The 12570-nt window shown below is 46.6% G+C and overlaps 2 protein-coding genes across 5 annotated transcripts in view; both read left to right on the top strand.

Moving 5' to 3' along the window:
* Position 1: 1 nt before the first annotated feature.
* On the top strand, positions 2 to 1784 carry LOC128779145 (transmembrane protein 186-like). 3 transcript variants are annotated; one of them, XM_053929177.2, is made up of 2 exons: positions 2 to 127; positions 1147 to 1784. In XM_053929177.2, the coding sequence occupies exon 2, from the start codon at positions 1168 to 1170 to the stop codon at positions 1777 to 1779; it is 612 nt and encodes a 203-aa protein (XP_053785152.1). In that variant the 5' UTR covers positions 2 to 127; positions 1147 to 1167; the 3' UTR covers positions 1780 to 1784. The 3 variants fall into 3 exon arrangements, with proteins under 3 accessions (XP_053785152.1, XP_053785154.1, XP_053785157.1); XM_053929179.2 differs by lacking the exon at positions 2 to 127 and adding an exon at positions 148 to 355; XM_053929182.2 differs by lacking the exon at positions 2 to 127 and adding an exon at positions 362 to 905.
* LOC112308147 (ubiquitin carboxyl-terminal hydrolase 7) overlaps positions 1209 to 12570 on the top strand; it is a 94914-nt gene continuing 83552 nt past the window's right edge. Inside the window, exon 1 of one of the 2 annotated variants that reach the window (XM_053929159.2) lies at positions 1209 to 1346. In XM_053929159.2, the coding sequence (XP_053785134.1) occupies positions 1328 to 1346 (19 nt within the window). In that variant the 5' untranslated portion in view covers positions 1209 to 1327. Of the gene's footprint in view, positions 1347 to 1800; positions 1939 to 12570 lie in introns of those variants that run through there. The other variant, XM_053929160.2, reaches the window with a different exon arrangement.

Below are 12570 nucleotides of genomic sequence, written 5' to 3'. Positions count from 1 at the left end.
CGTCAGCAGTTCTCTTTGGACTACAAATCCCAGAATGCAACGTGCCTCACGCAGCCCCGTACGGCGGAGGTTGCGGTCTTAGAGATCCCGCTTGCTGGCGGGATCCGGTGGAAGGCGCCAGGACACGGTAAGCAGGTGAGTGGTGGGGCCTGAGGCAGGTGACGCACTTTTCGGGTCCGGGTTAGGCCTGGGACCGGCAGGCCGAAGCCTGAGGTGGTGATTTGGGGAACGCGCGGGAGGGACCTCCGGGTCCCATCCGGGTTACGGTTTGTTATTCCCGGATTTCCTGCGCGCTTAGTTCACGTGCGTCAGCAACAGCGACACAGAAACTCCCCGAGCGTTCACCGTGCCTCAGGTCCGTCAAGTGCTCTTGAGGGCTTGAAAACCCTCATCTCATTCAGTATATTCTGAATCCCCGTTTGAAAGACGAAGAAACCGAGGCCTAGAGAGGGGGAATAACTTGCCCAGGGATCCAGAGCTAGTGACTAGGAGTCGGGATTGGAACCCAGACCTGTTCCAAAGCCCACAGCAACTTTCACGGCAGTAGCCGAGGTGTGGGACTGTGCTTCCACTAACATCCTTGTGCTTCCGTTTGGCTCCTTCACCCCTCTCTCCTCCTCCAGTCTTCCCGCTCCCTCTAACAGGGCTAAGAAATCCCCGTTTCCCTTCAGCATCCAGACGACGCTCTAACCTGACAGATTCCGAAAGTTACTGTGCTAAATATCTAAGGGATTTGTTCTCCACTGGGACATTTCCAGTGCCCAGCCCGCAGCTGGCTCTCCCCAGGTATTTTTTTCAAATGAACGAAGGCTGTGCCTCCTTCCTATACCTACTGAAGTGCCTGGAGGAAAGAGGACCAGTTCGAGTGTCAGACACTGTCCCACTCACTGGCTGTGCGTTCCTGGGTAAATTTCTTACCTTTTCGGGGCTTAGATTTTTAGTATTTGACACAGCTTTTGTGAAGGTCACATGAGGTGAAGGTCACATGAGGTAAAGCTCCTGGGTTTCCCTTTCCTTCCATCTCTGTCCTGATGGTGACCTCACAAGATTGGCAGGAGCCTCCAAGTAAGATGCTTTGCAGGTGTTCATGGTGTGATGAGCACGGTCGAGTTCTTTGAGAGCAGTGGTCTCTTGTCTCCCTTCCAGGCTGCTGTCCTGCGAGCTGTGATGCGGTTGCCAGTGCCAGCTGTGTGGGGAAGGCCTCTCCACGGGCTGCAGTGCTGCAATGGGCAGGATTTTAGGAGGTGGATGGGGACTGGGTCACCCACCTTGAAAGAGAAATCACCAGGCACAGAGACAGAGAAATTCCAGATAATCTACCGGTGTGATGCCATCAGAATCTTCAGGTACGTGTCTCGGCTGAAGGTGGCACAGACGGCCCTGACGGTGGTGGCTCTGCCGCCTGGCTTTTACTGGTACTCCCAGGGCCTTATGACTTTGAACTCCCTGTGCCTTGTGGGTGGGATAGCTGGGTTCGCCCTGGCCATGCTGTGCTGGATGAGCTATTTCTTCCGGAGGCTAGTGGGTATCCTATATGTGAATGAGTCAGGCACCGTGCTGCGGGTGGCCCACCTGACCTTCTGGGGCTGGCGGCAGGACACATACTGCCCGGTGGCCGACGTGATCCCTATGACGGAAACTCAGGACCGGCCACAGGAACTTTTCGTACGGATCAAGCAGTACAGTGGGAAGCAGACCTTCTACCTCACCCTGCGCTATGGACGCATTGTGGACAGAGAGCGTTTTCACACAGGTGTTTGGGGTGCTGGACACGCTTAAGTGAACAACTGGGCACTGGGCTTCCGGGTAGCCTTGGGCCATCTGCATCTCTGACAGCAGGCTGAAGGTGTGGATGAGGCTAAAGAAGGGGACCTGTCAGCTGCAGACTTCGGCAGGATTCCTGGGAGACTTGCCTTCTGGGATGAGGAAATTCATGAGGTGGGTGCTAGTAACCTAGTTTAGGAAAGAGGCCTTAGTGCAAATTCTTACCACACTTATATATAACATTCATGTAGGTAATGGCCAGCAGGTTCTGTTAGGAGCCAGCTCTTGGAAGAAGCAATGGCCCGTGCACTCAAACAGTACAGAGCTGTGAAATGGGAAGATGGGAGTGGCAACGAGAATATAGGGTTTGGAGTCGGAAGACTTGGGTTTTGTTCATCCTTAACGTATGTCCTGGGCCAGGTAGCTGAGTCTCTCTGAACCTTGGTTTTACATTTGTAAAATGGAAAATCCTGTCTGTCTCATGGGATATGTGTGAGAATAAATAATAAATGTCGAGTGCTTTGCAAACTCAGCAGGCAAGAGCAAACATTAAGTGTTACTTCAGAGGCGATGGAGTGGTAGACCCAGCAGCAGACCGGACTGGGATGAAACCTGGAAATGGGTCATTTGGTTCTGCCAGATGGTAGCTGCACGACTGGGGCAGGAGTGTCATCCAAGCAGGCACGGCACCCCTGTAAGACAGTGCTCACTACCCATAGGTCCAGGTCTCTCACATCAGATGTCTCTGGACTGTGTGTTCCTGGGCCAATATTTGCACAAAGAATAGGTTCTCAAGCCCTGGCTCCATGTGTGGAATCAGCTGGAGAGCTTTTAAAAATGTTACCCAGGCCTGTGACCATGTCCCCCTGGTGGTTCTCATGTGTAGCCTGGGTCTACAGTCACTGGGTGGAAGTGTCACCACAGTGGGAGGTGAGAGCCAGGATTCTCACCAGCATTGGCATGAAAGAGCTTCCACTCTGATGCATGGTCTGCTCCATAGTTCCAGCAGAGGACACAGAGCAAATGTGCTATCCATTCCTTTGTTCCTGAGCTAAAATCATAGATCTCCATGTGAGAATGGGCACCGGGTTAGGGATTCTACCACATGTGTTGGGCAGCACCTGGGAGCTGTGCAAAAAAAATCCCAAATCAACAAAGAGAGCAAAACTACCCTGTGTTCAACCCCTGTAGGTTCTGGTAGAAACGGCATATGTATTTTTATGGTAATTCCAGGCACCCCAAGATTTGAAAATCATTTTGTGGGGTTTACCCTTCCCCAAAACCAAGCAGCAGCTCCTCAGAAAATGGAAGTGGTCTTTGGATTCAGTTGGTGGATACGCTAGTGATTACCCTCTTTGACAATTCCAACATAGTAATCTAATAGAAATACCCAAGCATCCATACAAGAATATTCACTGAATGTTTCTGTCAGTAAAGCAAACAAAACAATAGCACCAACAAAACCGGAAGTAAACTAAGTCTCCGTTAGTAGGCAACACAGTTAAATAAATGTTGGCAAAGTGTAATTGAAAAATAAAGTGGTAGATCCATAGTATGGGATATTACATGGCCCTTAACCAGAGTTAGACTGATGTAATCTGCTGACGTGGAAAGGTAACCATGGGGTGATGCTACATGGAAGAAACAAGTCACAGAACAATACAGTCTTGTGTGATCTTAATTGTTTTAAAAAATGCATATGTTCCAAACTGTGAACAGTAATTACCTCTGGGGAGAGGTTTCAGGGTTGAAAGTGGATGAGATGAATAGAAGGCTCCCAGTTCAACCTTGTAACCCAGTGTTTAAAATTTCACAATGAGTTTGTCATGTGTCTTAACGTGAAGAAAAATGCTGTGATAAACACAGTGTCTTCCATCTGTTCCTCCTCACGTCAGCTTTCTAGGTAAAGTTTCTCAACCATGTGTTTCCACTCTGGACTGGGAAACTGAGTTGACAGTAGGAAACATTCAGTCACTGAGAGTCAGTGGGACGTAACTGTGTCCCTTGTAGACTGGTTTTCCTTTCTGTCTGCTGGGAACAGTGTGGGTTTTGTACCCTTGCATAGCACCCCTTGGCTATATATAATTAGGACACAGGAAATGGTGGTGGTCTGTAGCATGTCAGTTTTCTTATGGTAGTTGCCATGGACTGAATAATCCTCCCTAAAGTCATATGTTGAAATCATAACCCCTAACGGGTTGGTGTTTGGAGGTGGGGCCTTGGGAGGTGATTAGGGTTAGAGGAGGTCTTGGGGGTGGGGCCCTCATGACAGGATTAATGTCCTTATAGGAAGGGGACAAGACTGAGTGCACTAAGGAAGGCCACATGGGCACATAAACAGGAATATATATTCATTGAGAACCTGACCTTCCAAAACTTGAGTAGTAATTGTTTGCTGTTTAGGCCGTCCAGTCTAAGATACTCTATTATAGCAGCCAGAGCTGACTAGGACTGGGGCCTCTAGACGAGGGTGAGGTCATGTCTAGCTGGGGATGTTCACACTGGGCACAGCTGAGAGCTGTTGTCCTTCCTACACTGGTTACCAAAAATGAGACCTTGTCATAGGGCCAGAAATCCCACCCCAACCCATCATTAAATGACTGTATTTAATGTACTCCCTAGATCTGGTAAACTCAGTTGCTTGTCGGGCCAGCCTTGGGGTGAGTTGCTGAAATAATTAGTATTGGAGCTTTCCTTTTGCTACTTTATGGTTTCAGGACATGTGAGTCCCCAGATGGAAAGCAAAGTCCCCTTTGACCCACAGGCAAAGTCCAACTTTTATGGCTTTGTTTTGATTCTGCATCATTCAACTATAAAATCTTGGCTGATTAGAATTAGTCAAGCAGGGCCGATACCATCTGGCCATGTTTGTACCAATTTTGGTGACAAAACATCCGTTTTACTTATTAACAGTTGAAATACATTCCAGGATGCCCAGTTGAGTTTACCTTTTTTGGGAATTAGATGTAATATTTATGAGTGAGAACTTTGACAGAAATATGTTGTTTAGAACTATAGTGCAACACTATTCACAGATGATGTGGCAGAGGGAGGTATCTTGCATTTAGCACCTACTGCATGCCAGGCGAGTATCACATTTAAACCTCCCGGCAATTGTTCAAGTTGGAAAGCCAGAGAGGCAGTTGTATGTAGGGTGAAGCATGTGGCTTTGAAGCAAGACTTGACCTGCTTGAATCCCAGCCCTGGCACTTCCTGGCTGTGACCATGGGCCAGTTGTACAGTCTCAGTTTGGGCCTTGGTTTCTTTACCTGTCAAGCAGTGATAATAAAAGCACCCACTTAGGGTGGTTGAGGGGACTGGCTTACTCCATGAAAAGCACTTAAAATAGTTCCTGGTCCAAGGGAGCACTCGATACATGTTAATGAGCATTACTATTAACCTCATTTTGCAGATGAAGCTCAGAGAGGTGCAGTGACTTCCTCACAGTCAACCACCTAGCAAGTTGAGTTGGGTCCCTCTACTGCCCTGTCCTGCTTGCCCAGCGGGGAAATACAGAAAATAGAAAACAATGATTGTTTTTAAAAATAGTACTTGACCTTGAGGTTCTGGCATCTTCCTTACACCTGCCTTAGGCCTGTATGTTTGGGATCTCATACTGATCCTGACCACATACCAGGACAGTGGCCAGGCTGCTGTGAGAAAGGTCATTGGTAGTCCCTATCCTTAACGAATCCCAAGCTGACTGTGTGCGTGCACAAGCAGGCACACACATGGTGAGTATACATGTTCCATCTTTCATACACCTGTGTGTATCCTGGTTTCCAAACTGATTTTGAGCTTCAGCTTCCTCACATTGAAAACAGTCATACAAGTACACAGCTCATAGGTTTCTTGTGAAAATTATAAAGCAGTGGTAGAATGTGGTTGCACATTGGAGATGCTCAGGAAATGGTAATTATTATGAGTGATTTAAAAAATACACTTAATGGTAGATACTGCCTTTCAAGTCAATTGTTTCATAGACATGTCTGATTTCAGAGCTGGGAGATACCTTGGAAACCATGTGGTCCAAGCCATAGATTTTACAGGTGGGAAATATAAGGGTGATGGAAGGCCACTGAGACAGCTGGGAGCGGAAGTGAGAAAACCCACCACCCCTGCTTCCAGGTCAGGCACCAGGAGGATGAAGGTCCAACTCACTTCTGTAGGTGTCTACTAAGCATCTCTTCTGAGCCTCCCAGTTGATTCCAGTCACTTATCAACTTATCACCTTAGTCGGCCATGGAGAGAATCTGACTTAATTGGTTTGGGGTAGGGCCCTAGCATTAGGATTGTTTAAAATGCCCTTTAGGGTGCATCCACTTTAGAGTTTTACAAGCTCTAAAGTGCATCCAGTGTTGAAAGTCACTGTCCTCTATGTTTTGGATTCTGTGCTTTTCCTTCCCTTTCCATTCATCCCATTATTGTCCTAGTTAGACTCCCAAGTCATCTTGATGGTGGCAGTGCCCGACCAGTCTCTGCACCTCCCTGTTTGTCATGGTGAACACACAGGACAATCTCTAAAGTGCACATTGGAATATCTCCCTGCTCCAAACTGTTAATGGCTGCGTCACTGCATGGAAGGCCCATGCCCTCAGCATAGCACAGAAGGTCCTCTGGATTGGAGCCCTGACCATTTCTTTGGCCTCGTCTCCAGGCAGTTCTGGAATCTCTCCCATTGTGATCTAGTCATGCTGAACAATGTAGAAATACCTTCTGCCTTCCCCCACCTTTGCCCCTTCAGTTAGCTGTTCTCTTGATCCAGATGCTTTCCCTCCTTCCTCTGAGTTCCCAGAGCAGTTCCTGCTCAACCTTGAGGAGGAAAGTCAGGGGCCCAACTTCCACCCCAACTTAGGCCAATCCTTTGTGCATGTACGCCTTCCAGGGTCTTCCTGTATCCAGTTTTTTATGCTCAGGTGTTGTGACCTTTGCTCCACTGGAAGGTGAACCGAGAGTAAGCACCACACCTTGTCCATCCCTATCACATGGTATGTCCTTGATGAGCCCTGGAGAAATTAATGGCTCACACCCAATGCAGGTAGAATGTTCCCTGAAGACTTCCCTAAGAGGTATATATAATAGGTGCTTAATAAGTACTTGCCAAATAATTAAAACCATTTCCAATCAAGAAGGCCACATTCACTCTGATGTTTCCATTATATATTTTTTTAAATTTAACAATACTGATTAACACAGGAAGTATTTATGGAATTGTGCATATGGTTGTCAGTTACATTGTGACATGTTAATTTCATTATCATTTATTGGCACTGTCAACAATACTGTAAACAAGATCACTTTGTACGCGTAAGTTGGCGATGCTCCCTAACTTTTTCTACCAGGAGCTTATAATACACACACACACACACACACACACAGTATATAGATAGATAGGTTTAGATATTAACCTGCACAATTTTTCATGGTTACTGTCAGTAAAAATGATATAAAACCCCCATTTATAATAAAAGGGAGGATATACAAAGACTCACTATTACTGGACCTTCTTTTTTTTTTTTTAAATTTGGACCTTATTTTCTGTAAAAGTGACAAGATTTGCTAGAGACATTTACTAAACTCTATGGCACTAACGTGTCATGGATCCATTTCTAGTCCCTCGCCACAGAAACACTTCTCCCTGGGCTCTGCCCTGCATCGTACCCCATCCACTGCCCCCCCAGCCACCCTGTTTGCACCAACCTCTTCCAAGTTCCTACGATCTTAAGTTCTGTTGGGAATTCTTTTCCTAGATGTTTTGCTATCCAGACACCTACCCCCAAAAGCAGATGTCTCAGGAACTCTTCATGCTAACAGTGAGTAAGAACTTGGTAAATGGCTTAAAAAGTTTTACAAGAATAACTGTGCTTGTTAAGGAGTGCATAAGTTTAGAAATGATTGTCTAGATAAAGTGGTTTCATTTTCTGTCAATGCCCTCTGGGGAGAAAACAGAACATTGGAACCACTCTCCACCAGAGAGCCAAGTTTCTGGTTGTGCCTTAGTTTAAAAGCCTTCTGGATTGCAGGAACCCTTATTGTATGTTTGAATCCAGTGCTAAAATTCTCAGGAGATACCATACTTACGCCAATAATAGAATTATGCTTTGGTTTGCATTTTGTTTGTTAAACAAGGCCTTAAATCTGGATCCCCAGTGACAGGTGTGAGACCATGACCTGGTAGGCCTTTGCACATGCTGTTCCCTTTCTGCAACACTTCCTTGCGTTGTCTGTTTGGTGAACTATTGCTCATTCTGCAAAACGCTGCTCAAATGTCACTTTCTTCTTGAAACCTCCTCTGATCCTGAGGTGGATTGGGGCACTCCCTCTGATTTCCTGATGCTCCTGTACATACCTCTGTCACAGCACTTGCCACTCAGCTTTAATTATGGGTTTAAGAGTCTGTTGTCCACAATGGGATGTGCATCCCTTGAGAGCAGGGACCATGTTTTATTTCAGGTTTGTAATCCTAGTGCTTAGCACTAGCCCTGGGACAGCAGGTATTGAATGCCAGTTTCATGAATAAATGATTTAATAAATATACAAAAAAATGAAACCTCACAGAAAGGGGGAGGCATAGATCTCCACTTAGTTGGCAGTGTCAATGGCCTTAAACACAGCAGAACTCCTTTAAAGCACTGACTCCTTTTAGCACTGACTGCAAGAATGCAAAGTGAATGGGAACTCACGATCTGTCCATGCCTGTTAGGCATGTTAGTGCCTTTTCTTCTCAACAAAAACAGGTCGAAGACCAAGTCTGCTGAAGAGAGCAAGCTGAAAAGAACCACTTTGAGATCTTTGGATGATTATTAAAAGAGCAAAGTACTGAATGGAGAACCTCCATATGTCCGTCTTCCCAAACGGGCAAGGAAAGCATTGGGAGATGAGGTGGCTTCCTTTTGGAGGGAGAATACAACAAGCCAGACTTTCTTTGTCTCCCTACTAAACAGTCCTCAATGCTGTGGGACTACCAGCTGCTCCTTTTAGGAGCCTGTGAACTGAAATGAGTTCCAAGAAAGTCTAGTCTTCAGCAGAGTACCCTTAGCCTCAGCCAAGGTGCAATGAAGCCTTCAAATACCATGTGTCTGGTAATCTCCACATTTGTTCCAGTTAGAAAAACCTCTGATTTGGAGTGGCGAGGACAAGGAAACCACCTTGAACCAACAGCCTAATTTTTTTCCTGCATGGACTTCTGGTGCCTTTAATTCATGATGCTTCCCTCTAGAAGAAATTTAGTTTAGCAGCTGACTGCCTTTGATAGAACAGCAAATCTATTCCTACGGTTGCTCAGAAGTGGAGCAAAGAAGGGTTATGAAACCTAGAGAAAGAGCCTCCTGGGTCAGGAGTCCAAAAAGCAGACCCCAGGTGACTCGGAGACAGGAGGAAGTCATTTGTCCCAGGCCCTGGGCTCATGCTTCAGGGAGACTGGCTTGTGCTTCTGATCCTTCAGCTCACATGTGCCCCTGTGTGCCCCCTACTCAGGCTGCAGTTTTGTTTCCAGAGGCCTCGGTTGACATTTAACAGGGAGAGAGAGCTGGGGGGATGCAGTACAGCAAGTAAGAACCATTCATGATACCACCTGGACAGTCTCCAAAGCCCCATCAAGGACAGAAGTCACAGATCAGAAGAATCCCCAGATGCACTGGGAGGAGTAGCCCAAGTCTTGAGAAGACCCCTTCCCACACCCCTGGCTCAATCCTAATGTCCCTACAATCCTGCCTTCATATGATCTGTCCTGTCCTTCACTGAACTGTGCTTGGGACATGCTCGGAGTTCCAGGGGTTGGGTGAGGGGCGAATGTGTTTGCACAGGGCAAAGGAGCCAACATTTAAAAAAAAAAAGAAATCCTGTTTTAAAGATTTTATTTATTTCCAGAGAGAGGGGAAGAGAGGGAGAAAGAAAGGGAGAGAAATATCAACACGTGGTTGCTTCTCACGTACCCCCAACTAGGGACCTGGCCCGCAACCCAGGCATGTGCCCTGATTGCGAATTGAACTGGCGACCCTGTGGTTTGCAGCTCACACTCAATCCACTGAGCTACACCACCCAGGACGGGAGCCAACACTCTTGATCACAGAATATGGCACTTGAGAGGAACTGGAACCCAGGGGTCCCAGCTACCCTTCCCAGGAGCAGGAGTTATTCCCTTGGCTGGTTTCCAAAGAAATTGTTGGTGTTTAGAGTGGGCAGATGAATGGCTGGGACCCTCATGGCCCATCCTAAGGGTGCAGCTCAAACAGAATTTCTGAGCTTAGACCAATGGTCACTATTGGCTCTGCACGGAGGAAAACCAAAACCAGTCCCTCCATCCTCTCCCATCCCCACAAGCCACCAAAGATGTCCCCTCCCCTCACACCACCCTCCAGTTTTTACATTCACCTCTGATACTTTAAGTGAAAACATGAATTAGGCAAACTAATCAATTTGACAACTGTTGAGATCAGGGCTTTCTGGAGTGTAGTGGAAATGGCTTTTACTTGAAGTCAGCTAAGATGTTGCTGAAAATATTGAGGAACAAGTGTGCATGGTGATCCCTGAAGACCAGAGTGGGACAGAAATGAATGGATTTGTTGCCACAGCCCCCCAACACCACACCTGAAAGAAATGGCAGGAGGTGGGTTAGCAGCTTGGGTTCAGAGTCACAGGCTGTGAGAGCCAGGAGGGTGGTTATGCACCAGGCTACCTCCACCCATCCATGTCATTTTTTCCATCCAGGCTTCTGGCTGTCCTCCTTTCCATCCATCCAGCCATCTGCATTAACTCTCTCTCTCCTTTCATCCACCTCATCCATCATTCTTTTGCCTCCCTCCTTTCCAACTTTGAATGTCTGCTCTGCTGCCCCTTAACTAGGCCTGGTGTTAGAGAAATCCTAAGACAAAGGCCTTGCCTTCCAGAAACTCATGGTGTGGGGAGAAAGAATATGAGCAAATAAGTACATTAGAAAAAGGCAGGTTAGAAGCATGCATGTGGGCCTCAGCTGTCACTCAAAAGGACAGACCCCTTATTTTAAAGGGTGACTTTACTGTTGACTTGCTGGGTGTCCTTGATTGCTCAGTATCTCTGAAACTCAGCTTTCTCTTTTAAGGAGGAGGCAAATCATCCCTGCCCTTCAGGGTTGGTACACAGGTTCCACAAAATGGTACAAGTGAAAGACCATGTTCGACACATGGAAGGTGCTCTCACCTCACCACTATATTCCCCCGCTTAAAACTCTCCCATGGCCTCTCATAGCTTAGGAAAAAGTCCAGAATCTTTAACCTGATCCACAGGCGGATACCATGTGGGCCTGAAAACCCCTCCCCAACTTCATTCTCTGGCCCGTTGGTCCCCAATTACACCCCATTCTTTTAGTTTCTCCAGCTCCATCCTGCTTCAGCTAATTGTATGTGTCCCTCCCTCTGCCCAAAATGTTCATCCTGACTTCTGCACTGAGTGAAACCCTGTCTATCCATCAAGGTATAAGTTAAAATGCCACTTCCTCAGGGAAACGTTCCCTGATTTCCTGGAATTTTCCAACAGCTATTCACTCTCTTAGGCCTTTTTCCTCTTTCCTAGGATTTATAAATGCAGCCAGTTGTTTATGAAATATTCTCTCTAATGTCACTCTTTCTGCTAGACTGTAAGCTCCTTGAAGGAAGGGACCCTTGTAGTCTTGTTCATTATTATGTCTTCAGAGTTGGTGCTAGTCATTTGGTGAATATTTGGTGAATGAATTCATGCATAGGGAAATCCCCATACTAACTTTCTTTTCTTTTGAAAAAGAACATTCAGATGTCTTTAGTCCTGTGTACCATTTGCCCTCCCTTGCCTGGGTAATGTGGGGCACCGATTAAGCCCAGTTTCCATTTCTGGTCACCTTACCTTTGTTTCTGGCTATTAAAATGAGTTTATTCCATATGGATTCATCTGGAGTGTCGAAGGAGCAGAAGGTGCCTCATCCTCTTACTCTGCTGATAAACTGGGGGTGTTGGGTCTGCAATGGGGGAAACAAGGCTGGCATCAAAGTCTGTTACCTTGTACCAGCCTGTTCAGTGGTCGTGGTTCCTCAAAAGACTCCCAGGGTCCAGACTTTGGACTTCTGCATGGGCTGGCATGATCACTCGGGTTTGGACCTCTGGCTCTAGAGACATTCAGTCCTGGTTTCAAAACCTTGGCCTCTTTCTCACCATGCAGTCTTGGGCAAGTCATTTAAGTGGCCCGTGTCTCAGTTTCCTCTTCTGTAAACTGAAGGATAAAAGTGCTATTGATCCCAATGTGCTGTGGTAAGAATTTAGTGAGACAGGTCCTAAGCCCAGGGCCTGGCACTTGGTAGGCACTCAACAGATGCCAGCCATCTTTATTTATTAGCAATTCTTCTAGAAAAGTGGTGATTGATTCTTCTAAGAAAGAAAGCTCATATTCAAGGCTTTGAGGTTGGGAGTTGTAATTGGATGAATAGTGGCCCCTCCCCAAATGTATGTTGACTTAGAACTTGTGAGTGGGACCTTGTTTGGAAATAGGTTCTTTGCTGATGTAGTTAGGTTAAGATGAGGTTATTATTAAGGTGGGCCCTAAATGCAACAATTGGCATTCTTATAAGAAAAGAGAAATTTGGTCACAGACACATACAGAGAGGGGAGAATGCCATGTGAGAACAGAAGCAGAGATGACAGGGAAGCAGCTCTGAGCCAAGGAATACCAGGGACCGCTGGCAACCACGAGAATGTAGCAGACTGGCCTGGGACGAATGTTTTCTCTGAGCCTCCAGAAAGAATCAGTGCTGCTGATGTATTGATTTCAGACTTCTGGCTTCCAGAATGATGAAAACATATT

The sequence above is a fragment of the Desmodus rotundus genome, chromosome 1, assembly GCF_022682495.2.
Source record: "Desmodus rotundus isolate HL8 chromosome 1, HLdesRot8A.1, whole genome shotgun sequence".
Classification (NCBI taxonomy): Eukaryota; Metazoa; Chordata; class Mammalia; order Chiroptera; family Phyllostomidae; genus Desmodus; species Desmodus rotundus.
This window is presented reverse-complemented; position numbering and strand designations above follow the sequence as displayed.